Source organism: Kuraishia capsulata, genomic scaffold (assembly GCF_000576695.1).
Source record: "Kuraishia capsulata CBS 1993 genomic scaffold, Kuraishia_capsulata_scaffold_6, whole genome shotgun sequence".
Taxonomy (NCBI): Eukaryota; Fungi; Ascomycota; class Pichiomycetes; order Pichiales; family Pichiaceae; genus Kuraishia; species Kuraishia capsulata.
Window position 1 is genome coordinate 821192 of NW_019172955.1, and position 22858 is coordinate 844049.

Here is a 22858-nt window from a genome sequence, read left to right on the forward strand (position 1 = left end):
AGTACATTTCAATGAGTCAAGCTCATTTACAAAAACGCATCATTTCCCTGCTTGACGGCCATCTCCGTATGAGGAACAATGTCACTGAAAAAAGTTAGTAAATCACCCTTCAAACTCCAAAATCAATCCCAAACAAAATACTCACGTGGACTCCCAAGGGTATGCAATCCAGACGTCGGGAACGGTCCTGGCTGCCAGGTATTTTCCAGTGTCCATGATCTTAGCAGGCAAAGCAGCCTTCTTGGGCTTCACCTTATCGTGAAGCACGAATACCAGAAAATTTGTAGAACCTGGGGGCTTTCCCTGTGCTGCAGCCTGGGCATCCGCATCTTTTTGCAACTCCGAAATTGCGTAGTGTAGTGTGGTTCTGGTATCGTCAACCTCATCCACAATCAGAACGTTCTTTCCAACCAGGTCAATCTTGGACTTGAGATAGTCGATCCACTGCACACGCACCACCTCTGTACCTGTCTTCTCTGCATCAGTAGAAACAGAATTAATGTCCTCGTACAGAGAGAGAATAATAGCCATGACTCTCAGATTGGGCTGACCGGGTTCTTTCAGGAAAGATCTCAAGATTCTGGCTGGGATGAAACCTCCCCCACCTGCGAAGTTAGTATGGAAAATTCAACCAAGCGTCCTCCAAACCAGATTTTGCTTCACAGAAACTCAATTCCAGCTCAAATAGTCCCAGACTTACCAATAGCAACAATCAAATCGGGCTTCATGGGCTTGATCTTCTCGGCTGCCTCTTGGCACAGCTGATGAACGTTATTGTACGAGATGTACATCTTGCCCTCATCAACCGAGTCATTTTCTGCAGACATAGTGGCAAAGTTTACAAAGCAAAAATACGTGTCGAGATAGTAGAGAGCAACAAGCAGCAGGCCAGAAAGTGGAACTTAAAGCCAGAGAAGAGTCGAAAAAAAATCTTTGACGTCTTGAAATGCATCCTGTTAGAAATGGCTGCCCGCCAAAATGAAATCTGATGAGGTCGTGCACACACAGATCGATAAGAAAATGGAGGCCTTGGTCAAAGCCAGACTTGAGCCGCTTGTTGAAGGTTTGATGATTCTCATACTACGGTTCTACTGCGGTTTTGTCCAGATTTTCATGCCGTAAACTATTAAACATCGTTTATTCCTCGTCCTTATCACTACCTATGCTTATCTGGTCGCCGACGAGCTGAACAGCTTCTTCCTCGTCGCTATCAACACTATTGTCTTGTTCTTCATCGTCTTCAGACTCAGAGTCGGACTCTGGAGCACTGGACAACTGTTCATCACCTTCAGACATGGAAATATCGTCATCTTCAAGCAAATGAGCATCATCAAGCTCTTCAACATACTCAACCTCATCCTCGTCACTTTCTTCGAAATCATATCTGTCGGTGGAGCCATGCAGAATCTCTCTCTTGAGTTGGATAGAGTCCAGCACCAGACTCACCTTTCCCTTTAACTCCAATAGCCTGTCCAGAGTGTTTGCTCTTCTGTTGAGAGTGGAGTGCAAGGTGGAAAGATCGGCTGTCAGACTTGGATAATTGTTGAGGTAGCCACCATGGATGATCATTATCCATTTGATCCACACGTTCAGGGCACCCTGTCTGTTGTAGTTACGAGCAATTCGCTCCGATAGCCTGTTCAGGAGGGTGACCACCAAACTGGGTGAAAGTTTGGCGATTGTGTTTCTGATGATCCAATCATCCTTATTGTTGATGACGCTTTCCAACAGAGTGTGGTCATTGGAACTAAGAGCCTGGGTCAATACAACCGTGAGAGTGCCGGCATTCATGGCTTTTTTGGACTTTCCGGAAAGACCGTTCGATTGCTGTGTTGACTTGTTCAATGCCTCCAGCTTCTCCGAAAGGGTCTGGGTGTCGGTTTCATCATCAGAGAGGTCCTGGTACTGGTCACCACTAATAACAACGGCATGCGCTTCATTGTATGCCTTGGAGGCAGCAACATCGTGGCCATACAGTCTGTGGTCTGTATGTTTGAGATTTGGACGCTCTTTCACAAGTTCGACATTTTCAGTGAATCCGAAGCTTTTGAGTCCTTCCGCATCTTCCTTCCACCACGCCAGTTTGTCAAAAAATGGAATCACAGCCTCCTCTAACCATGAAATGATGACCTGACGGGCTGATATGGTAACGGCCTGAATAGGCAAAGACTCTAGAGATGGGTTCTTGTCCAGGGGTCTGCTTAATGTCAACACAACGTTGGACTTCTTGGACCTCATTATATGTCTATTTCTCTTGCTGAGTTTGCTGATATCTTTTGCGGGTGGCTTAGTTGGGTCGTTGAAAATCTCCATTTTGCCAGTATCCGTGATCGCTACACACAAGTCCATGCCATGGTCGTTCTTCTCGTGAGCAACAGACCAAATTGGGTCCGAGGCAACCAGTATTATCTCGGGCGAAGTACTACCAGACTTCAAAGAGTAACAGTTGATGAACCTGTCATCTTTGGCACTGGTCAGGAACAGACTATCAGAGATGGGCAACACAGTGTGGATTTCAGATACATGGCCTGGAAATGTTGTGATCACGTCCACTGGGGTCTCCAAGGCAGTCAAGTAGACCGACTCAGAAGCAGCCAAAATGTGTACTTTTCCATTCAAATTCGTGGTCGACACAATCCTCACTCCTGAATCGTTGGCAATGGTGAAAGATCTTATGAGCGAGAAACTGGAAAGGTCCCATTCGTGGATGGTCCCGGAGAAATCGGCAGTGAACCCGGTGCCCGTGTATGTAGAAAAATGAAAATTGGCAACACCCATTCCGCTTGGTGATGTCAATGTCGCAACAACGCTGTTGAGCGTAGGAGAATATAGAACAGTGTTACCGTTGGTGAGACCAATGGCTATAGCTCTAGACTCAATGGATGTCTTTCCCTTCTTCTGTTTTTTGAGCGAAGTACTCAAGCCCAAACTCACCCATGAGAGACATTGTAGCCTCTGTTCCTTCTCCAGAACAAAAATGGTAGAATTTGAGTCCGCAGCAGTGGGATCCACAGGTTGCACTCGCACCTTGTGAGCATCAAGGTCCAGCACGGCACTGGCCAGATACAGCCCCAGTGGGTCAAATGCCGAAGCCAGCAATGTCCTATCCGTAGACATGTAAAATGAGTATCCAAATGTACAAAAAGGAACGAACAATAGGTATATGAATAGACGCAAAAGATACCGCTTCTCATCTCTTTGAAACTTTTCAAAAGTTTGACTAGCACTAGAAAATTTGGCCTTGGTCTCATCGGGGGTGTTACCCGGTCGTCAGCAAAACAGAGCTTACGAAGAGCCACAAACAAACAGAGGGAAACCAACTAACACAGAGCAACACGTCCAATACTCTTTGCCTCAGAAATGTCCGAATATGGTGCTCCTGGAGGTTTGAATGATGACCTCTCGCTACCGAAGGCCACGGTGCAGAAGATAATCAGCGAGATTCTCCCAAACGAGTTCACCTTCACCAAAGATGCCAGAGAGGCTTTGATAGAGTGTTGCATAGAGTTCATCATGATGTTGTCTACAGAATCGAACGATATCGCGGAAAAGGAATCAAAAAAGACCATATCCACAGATCATGTGATAAATGCGTTAAATGAACTGGGGTTCGTTGACTACGTTCCACACATAGAGAAGCTTCTCTCAGAGCATAAGGAAATCTCCAAGGGCAAAGATAGAAGAAACAACAAATTTCAGAATAGCGGGCTTTCTGAAGAGGAGTTGCTCAAACAACAAGAGGAGTTGTTCAGAGCTAGCAGAAATAGGCTACAGCAAAACCAGGTGCCCGTCAAGGATGAGAACGATACCGACTAAGAGACGAACCTATAATGAATGAAATTTCAAACCGATTTCATTGCGTTGCCTATTTTCTTTTCCAATTGTATACAATATCTCCAATCTTAATGAATTCGACAACACATCACGAACGCGTCAACCGCTGTATCAATTTGTCCTCTACGAGTATTTCAGCACATCTTCACGAACTCGTCAACAACTGTATCAACTTCTGCTTGTCCTCTGGAAGAGTCGCGGCCAGATTCTGGGGCGTTTGATTTGCCATAAACTGCTTGAACTCGGCATATATGTTCACCGAATCCAGTGCTGTGTCCCTGGTAAGTTCCTTTGACTCCTGTTCATCAACGTTGTTCCAATCCTCCTCCTCCTCTCCCAGTGCAGCCTCTTTGGTGGTAGCCAGGTCGCTCTTTATGAGCTCCATGCGCTTGGTGAGCACAGAAGGTAAAATCTCAAGACATCTCAGCAGCTTCTCGAATATGCTCTGGGAATGTGATTGCAGTGGTGGAATTTGTTCTATGTTCAGTAGCAGAGACATCAGTGCCATAATCTGCAATTTGAAGTCAAACACTGTGATGAAGTATTCATCTGCATTGTTAAAATACAACTCCACGTATTTGAAGAAGTGTTCTGGTCCAATGGCGACAATAACTTGAGACGGACATACGTACAACGCACTCAGCATCAGTTTCAGAAACGATCTCAATGAGATATCAAAGTCCGGGGCCAGCTCCTCGGACAGCTGCAAATTGGTCTCCACTGTCACCACCAGCTTCCAAATCTCCCCCAAAGCAACCGACACAGAAGGACCGATGGCTAGCACAATACTGTATAATAGTTCGTAGCAGAAATCAACAACTTCGCCTTCCTCCTGTCTCTCGTTTAGTAGCTCCAAAATAGAGGTCACAAACTTCTGCACCCTTTGGTCATTGAACCCAGCATCACGGAACCCATACGTCACACACGTATCAAAAAAGGCTTGGTAATCCTCGTAATACTCATTCCCGTAAAGGTTGAATGCGTTCAGCGTGAGATCGAAGAAATGCCACATCTCCGCAGTCATCTTCTTCAAGGTATAGTTGGCAGTTTCGAGAATCTCCATTGCTTCTGTAGAAAATATGGTCAAAGCATTGTCTAGAACCAATGATATGGCAGGTGAGAATTCTCTCAACAAATTTTGGGTCAGTTCAGCCGAACTGGTCATGGAAAAGATCATGGTGGTCATTGTGTTCATAATGCTTCCAGCCTGGTACTCCTTCTCAGAACCATCCGCAGAGTTTGGGTTTTCGGATTCTAACTGAATGAGCTCAGACCCAAGTCTCAAGAATTGTTGACACAGGTTATTTGCCAACTGAACAGCAAAAGGCTCGAGTTCTTTGGCAAACTTCAGCACAAAGTCGTCAATGATGTTGTTGATGAGATCAATCTCGTAGCGATTGGAGAAGTCCAACAATTGCGACATGATCATTGGAATACGTGGGGCGAGGGCCCTTTCCACAACCTCGTTTCCTACCAAAAATCTCAAAGCATCAGCAGCTTCAACCTGTAATGGCAACGAATTGGTTTTCTCGAGACAATCAGACGTGGACTCAAACAGTTTCGACAATAGGTCCATGTCCGTGAATTTGAGATCGATGAGGGACAGCGTTTCACAGGCTCTTGCCTGCAAAAACGGAAACTTCTTATCTTGAAGTTGGGGCAACACGAACGATTTCACAATATCCTCGAGCTGATGATGAACTGGACTGGTTGTCTTGGAAATGCTATCCCATACGGTTCCCAGAATTCTCAGTCCTGCTTCACTTTGCAATGCGAACTTGGGATCTTCGAGGTTGGACTGTCTGGCTGCAAACAACTCACTCAATAGTTGAATGATCAGAGGTATAGACTCGGAAAACCTGGATCTGGCCAAAGTGTAGACCAAAGTTGATGATGCCACATCTGCTGTATTCTGCTCTCTGCTGAAATCAAAGAAACGTCTGAGATACTCTTCTGGTTCATCTTCGAACAGTTCAACGGTTGCTTCCGTGGCACACAGAGTAGGCACTGCTATGTGGCTCAAGATTGCGCTTAATTTGCTTTCTATCATGGGCCAGGTAGCATCAATGGTGATACACTCGTTCATAAACCCAATGAGATGGTACAGGGCGGCAGAACTGAGCCAGTTCTTGCGGGAGTCCACATGCCATTGACTGATGATATCCCAATAACAGTTGAGAATCAGCGGTGTAAAATGCTCGCAAAACGCCGCCGCCAGCTGAACATCCTCTTTACGAGATGCAATTCCACCACCGTGTCTGCTCTGGAACCTATTGAGATTACCATAGGCCCATTTCTTCGCCTTGGATCGGGAATCCTGTGTCTTCGTGCGATCATCGTCCTCCAAGCCAAGAATTTCATCAGGCAAGGAAGCACTGATAATGTTTAGATGAAAAGTACACCAACTGGACAGCTTATTCAAGTCAGAGGCGAGATAGGGGGGCAGATACGTGAATACACTGTACTTGAAGATCTTCAGAACAGTATAACACATCTCTCCAGACTTTGAATCATGGAAATTTTGCACCAGAGTCGGTAGCAAAGGCTCCAGAATTGGAAACGTGACCTCCACCATTTGGTTCAACTTCTGCCTATGAGCATTAACCTCGTATCTCTCCAGTTTGAGTAGCTCTTTCAAACACAATAGCCCAGTATAGACGTACTTGAGGTCGGAAGCGTTCCTAAGCAATTGGACAGTACCTTCCAACAAATCAGGCCAATCCTTGAGAGCCAATATTATTTGCAAAGATGACGTCAACTGCGAAGAAACATGGCCTTTGGAAAAGCTCACTGAGACTATTGCTGGTATAAGCTGGGCCTTTATGGAGGTCTTCTCCTGAGGATTGATCTCAAATTCTTTCAGGCGATCCGGCACACCACCCTTCACATACCAATATTTCCTTACCACGTTCTTGAAATAAATAGCAGCAGCCGCCTGGACTTCCTGCTTCTGGGACGAGTCGGCGGCCAGTTCAAGACATGCTAGTAGTAGCCCGGACTGCTTCTGAGCGTTCAACAGTACCTGTTCGGCATTCTGTCGGACCTGTTGTTGCGGCGATAGAGTGTCTTGTAGCAATTGCAGCAAACCCTGTTTGTCCATAGCTTCAATAGTTGCCTGTGTCTGATTGACTTCAGATGTAACCACCATCAAAGATTGTCTTGCTAGCTTCCACCCGAAGAGCAGGCCCAGTGGTCGTGTACCGAAATCAAGGTTGATTGAAAAATTCATTAGTCTGCCTTAACTATGGCATTCTAGAATCCAAATAGCTAGCCGGATTAAACGTAGATTTTTGTTAGAAAATATATAGAAAAACATGTCGGGTTGTCGCAACTAGAGCTCCTGTTCTCCTGTAGAGCGAGAACTAGAACCTCCTTCCACCTCTTCCACCACGGTCACCGAAGCCTCCTCTGGATCCACCTCTTCCACCGCCAAAGCCGCCTCTAGAGCCGCCTCTTCCTCCAAAACCGCCTCTTCCGCCACTAAAGCCTCCTCTGGATCCACCACGACCTCCGAAACCGCCTCTGGCAGCACCGAAGCCGCCTCTGGCTCCTCCAATGGTCTTTGGCTTCTTGCTCTTCTTCTTAGTCAGACCTTCTATAGGCTTTGGCTTTGGCAAAAATCTATCTATTGGCAGCAATTTGTCACCTCCGATATAGAATTTGTCACCATCCTTGAAGGACTTGGCTTGGACACCTTCACTTGGCTTGATAGTGAAGTACATGTCGTTCAGTGGACCCAAGATCTCGTCAACCTTCCCCACCTGGGTCTTGTTCTCCAAGTATATAGGGGCATTGAAGTATGGCACCTTCTCCACATTGATTGAACGACACACGATGTCACCCTCGCAATCATGGAGGAATGCTCCCATCTCGAAAACTCTGTCTGGAGGTCCCATTGGTGCGGCAGTACGGCCCCCGAAAGAACCACCACGGCCACCACCACGGCTAAAACCACCGCGCGATCCGCCTCTTGAGAAACCACCTCTTCCGCCTCTATTCATTGCTATAGATGTGGATAATACGTAGTGGTAGAAAGAGGTCCTGTAAGAGGGCCATCGGGAAAAAATTTCATGCCCATAGAAAAAATACACGATGAGATGCCGGTGCTGCGTAACCATTCTCAGCCTATCTATTTTTCAATGAGGATGCAGACTGATAACTTGTAACTGTTGCATTTAAGCTCTAGATCAGTATTTATTTGGTCTCTTGAACCAATTTTGAGCCATGGATTTTCACGAGAAGCTGAAGAAGGTGGAAAAGTTTGCTCACTCGAAATGGAACAGTCCAAAACAAAAAACATTGGACAACACAGTCACCCAAACAATATACAGTGAGCTATCCGCTGAACCTCCAGTGCCGAGAGCTTATCTGGATGTGTTGGTGAGAACCAAGTATGTACAGAATTGGCTCTGGAGATACTTCCACAGAGACATTTCCGAATCGCATTTGTTGTCGTTGGTGATACTTGCAAACTACCATCCACAGTTACTGGTTGTACTGTTAGATGATAAGGTAAAAACAAGGGAACTGCTCGCTCGATTAATTTCCCAGTACAATTCCACAAATTCAATCAATTCAAAAGTTCTTATTTTGGGGTTTTGGTCCAATGTGGTGAGTTTTCCATCGAATTCAGTTCCATGGGATGAGATCTTTGGAGTACTGGCTCTTGATGACTTAGAGTATCATTCTACTGTGTACGAGAAGGAGCTTGAAGAAGCCAAAATACAGTTTGAGAGTCTAGGAGATGACGAAAAGGGTGATTCTTACATGCTCAAAGGTTGGATGTACACCATCATAGAAATCGCATACCATGAGACAGTCTCTCTTACTGATAAGAGGTTGAGACGGGCTCTGTTTGTGTTTTTGTTGGACAGTTTGTCAAATAAAAGGTGTACTTATCTTAGCACTCTGCTTTTTGAAACGAACATTGCCAATCTAAGATGGTGTGGTGAAGTCATGAGAAAAGATTCAGAGCTTATTGCTCTGTACGATGATCTGATATACGGACTCAGTCATTTCAAAAGTCCCCGTGATCAACTCCTCAACATCCAAAAACTTGCCATCCAGGGAAATTTTGACAAAAAACTGGATTTTGTGCTGGACACAAATGATCCAGAGATGATAAACGAATCAAGTCTTTCTAAGCTTACTGAAGGAGAGTTAAAAGAACTGAGTGTCCAGTGCCGCACGAGTTCAAAATTATTTGACTCGATGGATACAAGGAAAGGTTTAATGATTGCATTGTTACCACAAAATGCTAGAGATCGTCTATACGATTTGAGAATATTACCCACTTCGTCCTTGATATACCCTGAGAGCGCTCTCTCCTCGAACAAATGCTACTTTAGCAAAGAGGATCTGTTTTATCGCAAGTTTCTCTCCGAGAAAGCAAATTTCTACTCTGAGATCAGCTCTTATCTGGCAAAGATAATTGGGAAGCCTGCGGGAAAGTCAATCATTAATTTGATTTCAGAGGTTGAAGTCCAAAGAACATCTCGTCCTATCATAGACTCCGAGACCAATTTGAGCGTGATTCTAGAAATAATCTTGGAGAAAGGCAATTACGACACTTTGGATGTCAAAGGGAATTCTTTGAAGGGTTCACCTGTTTTACTACTGGCTGAGTCTGGGGGTGCAGCTAGCATAGCCTTGGGAGGAGAGCTGATTTCTGTGCAGAGAGAGAAGTCCAAGCGCAAAATCAAAGTCAGTGTTGGTTCAGATGTTGATGATGAGTTCGTGAAGAATTTGCATCTCGTTACAAGACTTCCCAAAGCTTTGAAATCAAAATTTGAAGATCTCAAGAGCATAAAGTATTCATTTCAGCATTCTGAAACTGTTGCCATTCCTGATTGGATTGCTGACACAATTCTGGGAGCAGAGAATGCCAGGCCTGTGCCTGGACCCTCTGTGTTTAAGTTTGGTTCCGTTTTTGAATCTTATCCTGAACTGGAAAAGTCGCTTGCTTCTTGGGAAGTTACGCTGGAGACGCAGGAGCAACAACCGGGACAGAAAAAACGAAAAGGAGCCAAATTCGAGGGAAATTCCACTGCTGAATCGCCTTTTCTGGTAAGAATTGGAAAGAGTAAAGCAAAGGTTGTTCCATATGAATCGATTGCGGGCTTCAAGAATGATCTGGAGTTGACGTTGAGTTCTGCCCAGACTGACGCTATGGTTAGCATTCTAAAAGATGGACTTGTTTCTATTGAAGGCCTTCCAGGAACTGGCAAGAATTCGGTGTTGGCTTCTGCAATTTCAATTATCAGTTCTTCTTTCCCCAAAGAACGGGTCTTGATTATTGGTCGTTCGAACGGGTTGCTAGAAAAGATTTCGTCTAGCCTCGAATCTTGTGGACTAACCATATTGAATTTGTGCAAGGCTAGTAACCCTCAGCTGCCATCTTTGTTGGAGCAAGTTGACCATTTAGCAGAAAGTTTGGGCATAGTCGGAGAGTATGGCAATGATCCAACTTCCGCCGCCGCTCTTCTGGAAGAGATCGAAAGAAGGTGGACAAGATTCCTGGAAACTGTGCACAGCCGGGGCATTTCTAACGAGGTGATTAGTGAGGAGTATCCCTTCGTTTATGAATTCGATCCCTCTGTGGAGGCTCGCAAGAATATGCTGCTTGCCATATCGAACTACAATGAGACCATTGATTTGTTCCGAAGGGTGGAACAGTCCAAATTTGAGAATCTTCCAAGTGACTCAGAAACCTTGAGAGCTAATGTTAAGCTAATAGCCTCTGCCAATGTTGTGATCATGAGGCAGTCCCATTTGACCGCGCATATAGAAAACAATATCAAATTCAGGTTTGACTCGTTGTTCATGCTTTCGTCCGAGTCGTTAGAAGAAGTCGATTTTGCAAGGTGCTTCTCAGTATTGAGTTCACAAGCACTGTTGAAAAGAGTTGTGTTTGTTGGTACAGGGTTGAGACATGATGATTCGGCTCTGATTGTCGATAGAATGGACAAGTTCAAGGGTGTGAAGAAGATGAATCTACTCGAGCAGTATGTGCAAAGTGGAGAGATCGGCCGTTTGATCGGCTATTCAAAGGACCAAACTAAGTCCTTAATGACGACCAATCACTTCAATCCAGGATTCGCCCAAATCTGCCAACTTATTGATGTTGCGGAATACAACGGGAGATCGCCAGTTTCCGAGCTGAGCCCAGGCGTCTTTCAGAACGTCGCGGAAGCGGAATACGCGGTTGCCATTTACACGTATATGGCATTGCTCAATTATCCATTGAACCAAATCACCATATTGACCTCCTCGAATGCGCAGAAGAGCCTGATAGATGAGGTAGCCAGCGTAAGACTGGGCGATCAAAATATCGCACTTCCAGAAGTTGCTACTACTTACGAGTTTGAGGGACAACAACAAAATTATGTGATAGTATCGTGTGTTCATGGAGACCTATTGCAATCGCGGATGGAGCTGGAGCGCCTAATTGCAAGTTCCGGATTGGGACTCTACATACTGGGTGACTTCGAGAGGCTTAGGTCTACTGAAGGTATACGTCTAGAACAAACCGCGGCAGAAACAAACCTCAAATTGGTTGAGGGTGAAAAGCATGGAGAGGAGAGACAGGTTAAGAGAAAGGCTCTTGTCATGAAGGATTTGGCTCAATTTGGAAAGCTCGTCCACGATATGTTAGCCTCGAAAATAGACTAGAGAACACTATATATATCTATTTGCATATATAGAGATATGCATCTAGAAACGGCGTGTACCGTCTCAATTCTCCGAAACAAGCAATTCTTCAGCGGGTTAGGCATCCCGTTTCAGATAAGGCCAAGAGAAGATCCGTCTTTTGTTGATAAGAACGGTTATCAGATGACACATTGGAAGCTAAATTCACCATATTTGTGGCAGCGGTGACTGATTCAGTCTATAACGTACAAGTTTATAAATATAATCTAACATTCATCCTCTCCACTAAAACGGAGATCGAATCCCGCGCGTTCCCCGCCTATTCCATGCTGTTCCGCGATAAGTTTGGGGTGCATCCGCGATTCAGTCTACACATACACCGCGCTTCTCTAAGAGGCAATAACGCCTAGAGCCGTTTACTGTTTCCTTTTAATAGCCCGCAAATCCCCTTATTGAGTCTTACAAACTTCAAAAACTCCAAACAAATCAAGCTTTATATTTTCTGCCATGGTTTACTCCAAACTCCAGAACAGTCTCAGAAGAGACTCTTCAATCCAGCGCCACACGGACCTCAACTTCTTTGCCCTCTCCTCCCAAAAAAAGGCCAAAGAACCGGAGAATATTGACGGTCTTCACCCAATCGACCCGGATCAACCTGACCAGACCAGTGCTGGCTCCAGATCCCCCAAACGTCGAGGTGGTGAAGACCTTAAGAATGTACTCTACGAACCAGAGGTTTTTGTTGTTCAACCGGCCGAGTACCAAAGAGCAGCAAAAACCCTGAAAATTGCATTTGGCAAAGATGAATTCGTCAAGTATCTGACTTCTCCAATGCAGTCAAACTTGCTTCTGAAAGAACAGGTTGACGAAGCCTTTTTTGAGGCTACGGTGTACCTGGCCATTTTGGACGGTGTCGTTGTCGCGATTCGTGACGAAGAAGGCGAGAAAACCGACCCGGAATGCCCATTTCTTGCGGTGGCATGTTTTTACAAGCCTGAGAGCGAGCCCATGTCTTTGACAAATTACTTCTACAAAATGTGGAAGTCGGGGTATCTCAAGTTTGCATGGTTGGCCAACCAAGAATGCCGTCGAAGGGTTTTCCAAGAACAGTGGCCACTGCTGAACCAAGCCAAATCCAAGGTATTGGGGTTCAGAGAGAAGAACTCGTGGTATCTCTCCGATATCGGAACGACTCCTCAAGCTCAGGGAAAGGGATGTGCTCGGAAGATGTTGTCGTACATGTACGATAATTACATTGATCCGCAATCCAGTTTCTTGTACTTGGAGTCATCTCATCCTAGAAACAGGAAGATTTATGAGAGATTGGGATTCACTTATATCGAGACAATCGCGGTTTGCAATATGGTTTGCGATTGTTTAGACGAGTGTGAGGTCCACGAACCAAAGCCCTTGACCATGGATCTCATGGTTAGAGGTGTTAGAGGTGGATGTTGGTACGATGGAGAAATTTCTGAGTAAACAAGAACTGAGTTTTTTTGTTCGTCTTCAACACCCTCCTCCTCTGAATACTCAAAAGGGGTTATAACTAACCGCTTACCTGGTCTTTTGGTGCCAAGTTTGGCTCATTGGATTAGATACTGAATTTGTCTGAGTTTTCTATATTTTTTATATTTTTTATACGCGCTTAGACCGATGTTCTCTGTAGTAGATATATTGTGGGATTCTGAATAGAGCCCATGTCCTGCGCCGTTTCAGCATTTTATGGGTGTGAGTTCTCCGCTGGTGCAATTCGCATTTGTGGATTTGTACTTCGGACTATAATTTGCAAGTACGTAGTTGGAGGTGTATTATATTTCGAAGTGCATTACATACTTCCAATTTTTGTATCTCTAAAATTATGACCCCTATAGACTGTACATATGCAATGCATGATGCCTTGCATGCTTACCTTTTACTTCTATCCTTTTGTGCTTATGTTTTGTTGGCTTGATCTTGGTTTGATGTGTTCAGTCAAGCCTTGTTCTCCTCGATTTCGGAATTTCAATCATTCCCCATTCACCCTTTTTTCTCCGTTAGTCACGTCTGTAGATTTTCAAGCACCATGCAGTTTTCTTCAAAATCTGACAAAACCCCACATTTTCATTTGGGCTCTCCATCCCATCCAATAATTCCCTCGTAATATACTTTTTCAATGAGGCCATTATAAGATGCCGTCAAACAACCTGTTACAACATCATAACACCACGATAGTGCCACTCTATCGTCTCTACCGCCTTTGCATCTCGTACGCCGCACACACAATAGAAGCGGCAAGCATCAACGCCCGACCGACATTAGGCCGACTTGGGTTCACACGACGCATCATGGAGATCGCTTGAGCAAAATGCACGCAGAAAAAACATTAAAGACCGAGCTCAATCTGCCGCAGACAACCAAATACTGTTCTGTTCGAAGCTTGGAGGAAAGGTCACTTCCGTCACAGTTGAACTTTAGTCTTCTGGTCTCTTTGGTCATTTGGCTCTATCCTGATATTCTGGTGCGAACAAAGGGTAGGTTTGATACATATTTGCGCTACACATTAACGATTCTTTGTCAATCACAAGGTCACATTTAATGGAGAAATACACAGATAGGTACCATCCAGATTACATCCCTGGCACTTACAGCATCTATGCCTCTTCCTTGAGCAATACGGATAATAAAGATGTGGAGCGACTGAAGACGAGGAATGGGGTGATCCTTCTGCCCCAGCCAACGGACTCACCGAACGACCCTTTGAACTGGCATTATTGGCGAAAAGCGTGGCATTTCTTGCTCGTAACTTTCATAACGGCGTTCTCGGCTGCAATCTCGAACGATGCTGGTGCTGCTCAGGACTCGCTGAATGAGATCTACGGCATTTCGTATGATGCCATGAACACTGGAGCAGGTGTACTGTTTCTGGCCATCGGATACGGAACCTGGCTCATGGCCCCGTTCTCCTCGCTGTATGGCCGCAAACTGACTTATATCATTTGCTGTTTGAGCGGGCTGGCGGGTTGTTGTTGGTTTGCCAGCTCCAAAACTACGGCAGATACGATTTGGTCCCAACTGTTTGTGGGAGCATCTGAGTCGGTTGCAGAGGCCCAGGTCCAGCTTTCGCTTTCGGACTTGTTTTTCCGTCATCAGCTGGGTTCTGTCATGACGGTGTATATTTTGGCTACTTCGATTGGAACGTATTTGGGGCCATTGATTGCTGGGTTCATTTCCAGTAACCAGAATTTCCGCTGGGTTGGCTGGTGGGGCGCGATAATATCCGGTATATTGTTCGTGTTTATTCTGTTTGGATACGAGGATACTATGTTTGATTATAAACGATTTGCACCTACTTTGGACGGAGAATCCGCGCATGCTTACTACTCCAACCAGATAGACGAGGCCTTGAGCAATGCTCTTGCTGATGAACAACAAGGCGAGAAAGGCAGAGCTGTGGTGAAAATACCTTCAGAAAAACTGAAGAATCAGCCGATTGTCAGAAGAAGAGCTCTTGAAATGTTAGACTCCAACCCGCCTACCCGTGTCTACCCGGACAACAATGGAGCAGACGACAAACAGTGGTCGTACTGGAGGAGGATACAAATCATTACCAAAGGTCCAAATTTGAGGGGTTGGGGCATAAAGCAGTACTTTCAGCTTTTGTGGATGAACTGTCGAGTTTTCTTTTTTCCCCCAGTCATTCTGTCGGGTTTAATGTGGGGGTCTCAAGACGCATTCCTCTCTTTCTATCTCACCACTGAGGACACAGAGTTCTACGACGCGCCGTGGAACTATTCGGACGCAGCCGTGGCCATAATGAATGTTCCTTGTCTCATTGGTGCTGTAATTGGCTGTCTCTATGCGGGATCAGCGCTGGACTACTTCGTGTTGTGGATGGCCAGAAGGAACGGTGGAGTCGTCGAAGCCGAATTCAGACTCTACTTTGCGTTTCTATCCGGCATAATTTGTCCCGCCGGTCTTCTCATGTTCGGAATCGGAACAGCGAGACAATTAGACTGGAGGGTAATCTACGTTGGACTAGGATTTGTCGGATTTGGCTGGGGTTGTTCTGGAGATATTGCCATGTCGTATCTCATGGACTCATATCCCGAGATGGTTCTGGAAGGCATGGTAGGTGTTGCCGTGATAAACAACACCATCAGCTGTATTTTCACCTTCACATGCTCTGATTGGCTAAATACATCTGGAACCGAAAAAACCTACATTGCGCTGGCAATTTTGAACTTTACTGTGATGTTTCTCGCGTTGCCATTTATAGTGTGGGGCAGGCGCATGAGGGCCTTCACGAAGAAGTACTATGTGAGTTTTATTGAAATGAGAGATGGAATATAGTCGCACCAGGGAACGGTCAGGGAACGGTCAGGAAACGATCAGAAAACCAGGTTGATAATTGAAATCTTAATTGAAATCAATATATTCAATATATAATAAATAATACCAAGACCTCTTTTTCACATATCCGAATTCGGATGCTCTAGCCGTGCCTTATCGTGCACCGCGCTCAGTGAATTTTTTTTGGGGAGCCCATCCCGATAAGGAGACATCCTTTAAAAACCGCCCTGCGTGGCCTCAAAACTCTGATTGAAACCTCTGAAATTTAGATAGATTGAAACTAAAGACTTTCTGATACTCAAGTGTATTGTATTAACGATGACAAAAGTAGTTGTTATTGGAGCAGGAATAGCAGGCCTTAAGGCAGCCATAGACCTGGAAGCCGCAGGTGTTGAAACGATCATACTTGAAGCCCGCGATAGACTCGGTGGAAGACTGCACACAATACAACCTTTTGGGAATGGATTCAACGCAGATATGGGTGCTTCGTGGTTTCACGATTGCTTGGTCAACCCGTTGCTGAAGAAGAACGTCGGGTCGCCGGACGTCACCTACTACTTCAACGATGGCGATCAACTGTGGATCGGTCCTTCCGGTGTTATAACAAAAAACGACAAAGTGTTGGCTGTCCAGGAAGAAATGGTGACTTTCATGAATGATTATTACCAGGACCCATCCAAATCTGACATGTCATTGAGAAACTTTGCCCATCTCTACTTGGAACACACCCGAGGCTTACTTACTGACAAACAGGTACGATATTCACCCCAGGCCTTCAGGGTGTTTGAATTATGGCTGGGACAGGTCTGGGACACTCTTTCCTCGAAACTTTTGAGTGAGGAGGGCCATGTTGGCAGAAACGCCTATTTGACGAGTGGCTACAAGTCGGTGTTTGAAAAGGAGTTGGAAGAGTATCCAGGTTGGAGAGAAAAAATCAAATTGAACACTGTGGTTTCAAAAATCGCACACAATGACAAAATTCAGAAGGTCAATGTGATAACAACTGGTGGTTCCAGCTATGAATGCGATTACACGGTGGTGACGATTCCTCTGGGTGTGCTGCAGTTGAGTCCACCAGAGAAAGGAGCTGTGCAATGGGATCCACCGCTGCCTTCTTCGTTCTCGAGGAATTTGGAGAAGACCACCTTTGCTGCTCTCGGCAAGATTTTTGTGGAGTTTGAGGAGGTGTTCTGGCCAAAGGACCACGACACGTTCATATTCCTGGGTGAGCCTGATAACGAAATGACCCAGGCATTTGAGTCCAGGTCAAGTTTCAAGGCCCCGTTTCAAGAAAACGACTATAGACTCACAAAAGACCCTAAGAAATGGGAATATCCTCTTTATTGTGTGAATCTGGATCGTGCTTCCGAAAAACCGGTATTGGTACTCTTGACCCAAAACCCATTGACTGCTTGGATAGAAGAAGACCCCACTTCAAGGGCCTGGCCCGTCATCCAACCCATGATGGAGTCACTGGCAAAACTTACAGGAAAGGCATGTCCTTCTTCTCCAAAGGCATTAGTAACTTCTCAATGGACCCAGGACCCGTTTGCACGTGGTTCATACATGGGATGTGCTGTGGGTGATGAGATGACCGAGGCCATCCAAGCATTCATCGATCCGAAGGAGATTTTCGGTGGCTCAAACAGGGTCAGATTTGCTGGTGAACACACTGTTTTTGAGGGAAGTGGATGTGCCCATGGTGCCTGGAACAGTGGAGCCAGAGAGGCCAAGAAGATTGTTGAACTAATTAACGGAAAGGCATCCAAACTTTGACTATCGCAAGTCTAGCGCAAAAATCGGGTAAACTCTGCTGAAAACCAATCGAGTCTCAATTAAAAATACATAGTTTTATTAGAAATATACCACAGTCTACACTTAGTATGGATTGAAACGAGCTCTACCTCTGGAGCCACCTCTGAATCCACCTCTAAAGCCTCCCCTTCCTCTGCCTCTTCCTCTTGCTCTAAATCCACCTCTGCCTCTTCCACGAGCAAAGCCCGGGATATTTGTCCTTTTGGCAGTAACTTTCAGGTTCCTTCCGCGAAATAGAGAGTCGTTAAGATTCAACGCTTCTGTCACATAGGCTGGATCAGAGAACTCGATATAGGCGAACCCCTTTGGATTCCCAGTAAACTTGTCAGTCAATATGGTGACTCTGTTAATACTGCCACATGCCTGGAAATGTTTCTGCAATTCTTCGGGTGTACTGTCGTAGTCTACGTTGCCCACATAGATACTCTTGGAGTCCACCTCTTCCTTGTCGATCAACTCCTGCTGCTGATCCTCCTGCTGCTGTTGCAATTCACGGAGTTTAGCAGCTTCCTGTTCCATTTCAGCCATCTGAGATTGCAAAGCAGCTAGTTCGGTGCTAGTGGTGCCTGCATCTGTTGTGGTGGCTGGTTCTTCCAGAGTGCCTGTTCCAGCTGCCTGTTCCTGCACTGCTGGAGGCACAACTTGATCTGTTTGAGTAGCCGACTCTGTTTCAGACATGTCTGTTTTTCAAAGACCTTGAATATACACGTTGGTTAGGGAAGAGTGTGCCCTTTCTTTGCTATGATTATTTTCTTCATAGCTACTCACCAAATGCGAATGCCCATATTAGTCCACACACTACCATCACCATATCAGACGTTTTTTGGCATGAATATGTCACAACCAAGTAGTGAGAACTTCGGACTGGGAGTTGGAAGGGTTTTAAGGACAGGATGAGCTTATTCCAGAATTTATGGTAAAAGAAATGGCCAAACTTTGGAGAGATATTTCTACGTACGGTACAGATTTTTCTGCCTACTATCATGTTTCTCGCAATCATTAATGTGACCTATGAATAATCCACCACAACTAATACCTTTCCTTCATTCTAGAAGCCACTGTTCTCAAATTTCCATAAACCTTACCTGGTGGAGAACCCAGGATCAGGGCCATGACCGCCTCTCTGGCCATCCTTATATGGCTGAAACCACCTAAGATGTGAATCTTACTATCCGCAAGTACAATTCTGGTTCTCGTGGCGTTTTCTATGGCGAACTTGGTCCTACCGTCCTTACCGGCAATACGACCAATAGCTCTCGACAAATGGTCTCCATTTAGCGTCTTCACATCCTTGATTTCGAAAGATTCGATATACAAGTCATCCAGCCTCAACAAGGCAATTGCATCGTCTATGTCAAAGCCCAAAGTAAAGGCCTTCATGAAATCCGCACCCTTCTGAAGAGCACCTGGGTCGGTGGTTTTCGAGCACGTCCTCATTTCGACTGTTCTTGTCTTCAAGTTCATTCTGACCTGAAGCTTCAGATGTTGCACCAAAGGTGGATATATTTTGGGCCATGCGCCCTTTAATGGAGTCATTCTATGTGGAGGCACGGAAACCTTTCTGGTCTCCGTCTTCACTTTCCCAGTTGCTTTTGCAACAGAGGCGAACTTTGGCTTACCAGCATCATCAAATTCAACCTCACCCAGTGGAATTAATTTCTGGTTCTTTGCCTCAGTTTCTTCAGTGAGTTCGGACAGTTCTGTGTCTATGAGCATTTCGTCTTCTGCAACGGCAGCGGCTGGGACAGGTTCCTCCACCGAGGATGTCTGTTTCCTCGCAGTTGGTGCAACCATGGTTTTATTGTGAGGATAATGCTAAAAGAAAGTAAATACAACTCGATTTTTGGCCGAATATAGGTATATCAAAACACTTCTTGATGTGGTATTATTGATCAAGCCATGAAGCTAAAAAAATTTATTTTTCAAAAAGCATATCGGTGAAAACACGACTTTTTAGATAAAGCGCAAGGCGAGAAAAATTCGGAGCCGAAAGACGCCTTCAAGATTATTTGATCCAACTACTCTTTCGACAAAGAATCAGGTTTAATACGAGATGTTGAAGTCGGTAACTCGAGCGCCAATACGGCGACTGCTAGAGGTTTCCGTTCGGCGGTATTCTTTACAAACAGGTTTTGTTCCGGGATTGGCTTCGCTTAACTGCCGCGCAATAGGAGTGCACCCATATCCCTGGGCTCGTTTGCCTTTTGATCGTGTCAAATACGTACCAATAGTGCGTAATTTTCATGTATTTTCCAGGAGGCTTGCTGAGGCCGAGGGAAAGAACAGGAATTCGAGAGACCAGATGATAGCTCAAGGGTCAAATTTCATCCAGAGGATCTATTACAGGATGAAGTGGGTTTTGCTCCGTCAGAATAGGCCTTTTAATGTGGATGAAATTTCAGCCTTTATATCATGGGTATTGATGGGTCATTTTGCATGGATTGCGATTGGAACTACGACATTTTTTGGGTTGATATTCTACGCCTTAAACTCAATCTTCGACAATAACGATGGGTTGAAGGATAACCGTTTGGCCCAAAGTTTACTGAAAAGACTCATTTCGTTTGACACGAACCTGAACATAACGTTCAATGACGATACTTTCAAGTCGAGCTGGAAAAACGGAATGATCTGTCTTGACGACTTGAAGGTGACGGCCCAGCTTCCCTCTACCAAGTTTGATGTTACACTAGACACACTCAGACTCAATCTTTCCTTCCGCAAGTGGTCTGAGGGTAGGGGTCTGATTCACGATGTTGAACTGATAGGACTCAGGGGAGATGTCACGAGAATTTATGAGGAAACAGGTATGGTTGAAGAGGTATTGTCTTCTAAGTATGAGTTGAAATCGGTAAAGATCAGAGACTCTTATTTGAATATTCAGTCTGAAAACTCACAGAAGAAGATAAAGGTATCTATTTTCAACAGCGAGTTACCACGTCTAAGACTTCGCTGGCTCACCTACGATTTCTTCAGCGCGGACAGTTGCACTGGAGCCATTGATGGCTCTCTGTTCACGATACACAAGCGTCAAGACAGCTTTGCACATTTCAAGGCTCTGGATGGGTCTGGAGCAAAGGAAGCCGACTTGAACAATCCTTGGAAGAAGATATCTCGTCTGAGAATAGATCAGCTGGATCTTTCTGAGCTAGACAAAAAGTCCAAGCTTAATTGGATCCAAAAAGGCAAGGTAGAGGTCACTGCAGATATGATGCTTCCTAACGAAGAAGACATGGAAGCAATGGGTTCAAGCGGAGATAGGTCAATATTCGGAGATATCATGTCTGGATTTACATCCATGTGGTCTGATCATGAATCGCCAGAAACAATTTTGGCAGTACAACCGTCTTCCAACAAATACGTTGTGTTTGACATTAAAGTTCAGTTCCAAGACCTGAAGGCAGGATATCCACTGGAGACCCCAACTTCTGGGGTGACCGGGCTTCCATACGTATCCTCGGATGATCTTAGGTCCTTGATCACTTTTATCAATGATAAGTCCTTGGGTCAAGCCATGGATGAGATCAACCACAATGACATAAATCCATTTGACAGTTCTGATATCGAAGTGGATGGAGTTGAAAACCCAATGACAGAGTCCCTGATCACGTCCTCGTCCTCCATGCCTGTCATGGGATCGAAAGCGTCTTTCCCTCCCATTAAATTCAAACTGGTTAAAAACTTGAACCAATTTGAACAGTTTGATCCGGTCAGTCTAGTCAAACTCAAGAGCTCTGGCCGGAGCAAAAAAACCGCCGATCCTGTTCATAGCATACACCAAGACGGTACCGACGAGTTTGTGGATAGTGTGATGCAAGAGATACTGTCGCAAATGCTTCTTTTTAAAGAAGAGACACAGTCTAGGCTCATAAACAATTATTCAAAAAGAAGCAACATGGAGATTCTTTTCAGCAATCTTATCTTCGGAAACTTGATCTTGGTGGGCCTAGGAGCTTTTATGATATAGCTTCAGCCCTAGGCATTACGAAACGCATTTTTTTTATTGGTTAGTTTTATATTTTTATTCTTGTGGGTTATTTTAAAGAGCGGTCTCGTTTGACTCAAAATTCATATTCATATTAATTTTATTTTCTATCCCTGTAGCTTTGATTCCTTCCTGCTGGAGAGCGCTCTCTTTCTCGTGATTGTTCCTTCTCATTAACAATTTCTCCAGTTTCTTTATTTCTTATAATCACGGGCGAATAAACCTCATTTCGCGAGACCTCCATTCCAGGCAAAGCTTTTGCGCCTATTCCCAGTAGAGGTGGTCGTTTAGTCACAGTGGTAGTAGACTTAGACGGCCTCTGAGTATTGTCTTTCCATCCCATTCCTCTCAACAATGCTGCCCCAAACTCCTCAACTGGAACTTTCTCATAGTCTTCTAACGAGGATGATTCTGGCATCTCTTTCAATTCGTTATCGAGCCGGTGCTGGTCATCATCCATCACAATAACCCTCTGGGAAGTTGTCTTAACTCCATTGCGCAGCGATTCCCTGGCTTGTTCTTCCACACTCTTCGAGAAAGCAACTGGTATTGTGTCTTCGTTTTTGCTGTCCGATTTGGTTGAGACAGCCTCAAATGTGTTCAAGCCATATTTCAAAGTGTCTTCACTAACTGTGACTTCTTGGTCCCGCCTTTCCAATGCTTCAGCCCTCCAGTCTTTTTTGGACTTGGGCCGTATCACTAACAATCCAGGCTTTGAGCCAAAAGTGTTTTCATCAAAGGAACTAATTTCAACTTCTTTCACTTCGTCGTCATTTCCTCGTGAATCATCCGTCAACACAGGCTTTGCCAGCTTCTTTGGAACGCCTAGGGTCTTCTGTCCGTTCGCTGGTTTTTTTATCTGAAATCCACCAAAAGATTTTTTCGGCTGATCCGAAGGGTCTGAAGACTTTTTCAGGGAAAACCCTTTCATAATACGTTGCGGTGTGTCCTTTCGTGTATGGTGTTATTTGATAAAACGCATGAAATGCAGAGAAATCGCTGTGAGCATGCGATGAGGTACACCCGTGATTAGAATTTGTGCTAGTATTAGCTAAGATTGCTAGCATTAGTGGCTGAAAAACTGAAAAAAGCCGATAAATAGCTGCGAAATAACTAGAAAATATCTTTCAAATAATTAGAAATTATTATTTTACAGAACCGACCTCAAAAAAAGAACAAGACAACCCAATGGCAACCATGCTTTTGGGTAAATACCTGATAGCATATTGAATGACATTTGGATGT

The 22858-nt window shown here is 44.9% G+C and overlaps 13 protein-coding genes across 13 annotated transcripts; 6 read left to right on the top strand and 7 right to left on the bottom strand.

Annotated features, from left to right (window-relative positions):
- Positions 1–26: 26 nt before the first annotated feature.
- On the bottom strand, positions 27–827 carry KUCA_T00005185001 (uncharacterized protein; the record flags this gene model as incomplete). The annotated part of the gene is made up of 3 exons (XM_022600356.1): positions 27–84; positions 146–605; positions 701–827. The coding sequence occupies 3 exons, from the start codon at positions 825–827 to the stop codon at positions 27–29; spliced, it is 645 nt and encodes a 214-aa protein (XP_022461185.1).
- A 310-nt stretch (positions 828–1137) lies between these two features.
- On the bottom strand, positions 1138–3117 carry KUCA_T00005186001 (uncharacterized protein; the record flags this gene model as incomplete). Its single annotated transcript, XM_022600357.1, has 1 exon — positions 1138–3117. One exon carries the CDS (start codon positions 3115–3117, stop codon positions 1138–1140), a length of 1980 nt encoding a protein of 659 aa, XP_022461186.1.
- Positions 3118–3360: 243 nt separating this feature from the next.
- Positions 3361–3816, top strand: KUCA_T00005187001 (uncharacterized protein; the record flags this gene model as incomplete). The annotated part of the gene is made up of 1 exon (XM_022600358.1): positions 3361–3816. The coding sequence occupies one exon, from the start codon at positions 3361–3363 to the stop codon at positions 3814–3816; it is 456 nt and encodes a 151-aa protein (XP_022461187.1).
- A 163-nt stretch (positions 3817–3979) lies between these two features.
- On the bottom strand, positions 3980–7063 carry KUCA_T00005188001 (uncharacterized protein; the record flags this gene model as incomplete). Its single annotated transcript, XM_022600359.1, has 1 exon — positions 3980–7063. The coding sequence occupies one exon, from the start codon at positions 7061–7063 to the stop codon at positions 3980–3982; it is 3084 nt and encodes a 1027-aa protein (XP_022461188.1).
- Positions 7064–7196: 133 nt separating this feature from the next.
- KUCA_T00005189001 (uncharacterized protein) lies at positions 7197–7952 on the bottom strand (the record flags this gene model as incomplete). The annotated part of the gene is made up of 1 exon (XM_022600360.1): positions 7197–7952. One exon carries the CDS (start codon positions 7950–7952, stop codon positions 7197–7199), a length of 756 nt encoding a protein of 251 aa, XP_022461189.1.
- Positions 7953–8058: 106 nt separating this feature from the next.
- Positions 8059–11505, top strand: KUCA_T00005190001 (uncharacterized protein; the record flags this gene model as incomplete). The annotated part of the gene is made up of 1 exon (XM_022600361.1): positions 8059–11505. The coding sequence occupies one exon, from the start codon at positions 8059–8061 to the stop codon at positions 11503–11505; it is 3447 nt and encodes a 1148-aa protein (XP_022461190.1).
- A 486-nt stretch (positions 11506–11991) lies between these two features.
- On the top strand, positions 11992–12963 carry KUCA_T00005191001 (uncharacterized protein; the record flags this gene model as incomplete). The annotated part of the gene is made up of 1 exon (XM_022600362.1): positions 11992–12963. The coding sequence occupies one exon, from the start codon at positions 11992–11994 to the stop codon at positions 12961–12963; it is 972 nt and encodes a 323-aa protein (XP_022461191.1).
- A 1095-nt stretch (positions 12964–14058) lies between these two features.
- On the top strand, positions 14059–15813 carry KUCA_T00005192001 (uncharacterized protein; the record flags this gene model as incomplete). Its single annotated transcript, XM_022600363.1, has 1 exon — positions 14059–15813. One exon carries the CDS (start codon positions 14059–14061, stop codon positions 15811–15813), a length of 1755 nt encoding a protein of 584 aa, XP_022461192.1.
- A 318-nt stretch (positions 15814–16131) lies between these two features.
- Positions 16132–17589, top strand: KUCA_T00005193001 (uncharacterized protein; the record flags this gene model as incomplete). The annotated part of the gene is made up of 1 exon (XM_022600365.1): positions 16132–17589. One exon carries the CDS (start codon positions 16132–16134, stop codon positions 17587–17589), a length of 1458 nt encoding a protein of 485 aa, XP_022461193.1.
- A 102-nt stretch (positions 17590–17691) lies between these two features.
- Positions 17692–18306, bottom strand: KUCA_T00005194001 (uncharacterized protein; the record flags this gene model as incomplete). The annotated part of the gene is made up of 1 exon (XM_022600366.1): positions 17692–18306. The coding sequence occupies one exon, from the start codon at positions 18304–18306 to the stop codon at positions 17692–17694; it is 615 nt and encodes a 204-aa protein (XP_022461194.1).
- A 351-nt stretch (positions 18307–18657) lies between these two features.
- KUCA_T00005195001 (uncharacterized protein) lies at positions 18658–19422 on the bottom strand (the record flags this gene model as incomplete). The annotated part of the gene is made up of 1 exon (XM_022600367.1): positions 18658–19422. The coding sequence occupies one exon, from the start codon at positions 19420–19422 to the stop codon at positions 18658–18660; it is 765 nt and encodes a 254-aa protein (XP_022461195.1).
- Positions 19423–19681: 259 nt separating this feature from the next.
- KUCA_T00005196001 (uncharacterized protein) lies at positions 19682–21595 on the top strand (the record flags this gene model as incomplete). Its single annotated transcript, XM_022600368.1, has 1 exon — positions 19682–21595. The coding sequence occupies one exon, from the start codon at positions 19682–19684 to the stop codon at positions 21593–21595; it is 1914 nt and encodes a 637-aa protein (XP_022461196.1).
- A 118-nt stretch (positions 21596–21713) lies between these two features.
- KUCA_T00005197001 (uncharacterized protein) lies at positions 21714–22544 on the bottom strand (the record flags this gene model as incomplete). Its single annotated transcript, XM_022600369.1, has 1 exon — positions 21714–22544. The coding sequence occupies one exon, from the start codon at positions 22542–22544 to the stop codon at positions 21714–21716; it is 831 nt and encodes a 276-aa protein (XP_022461197.1).
- Between the last annotated feature and the right edge of the window lie 314 nt (positions 22545–22858).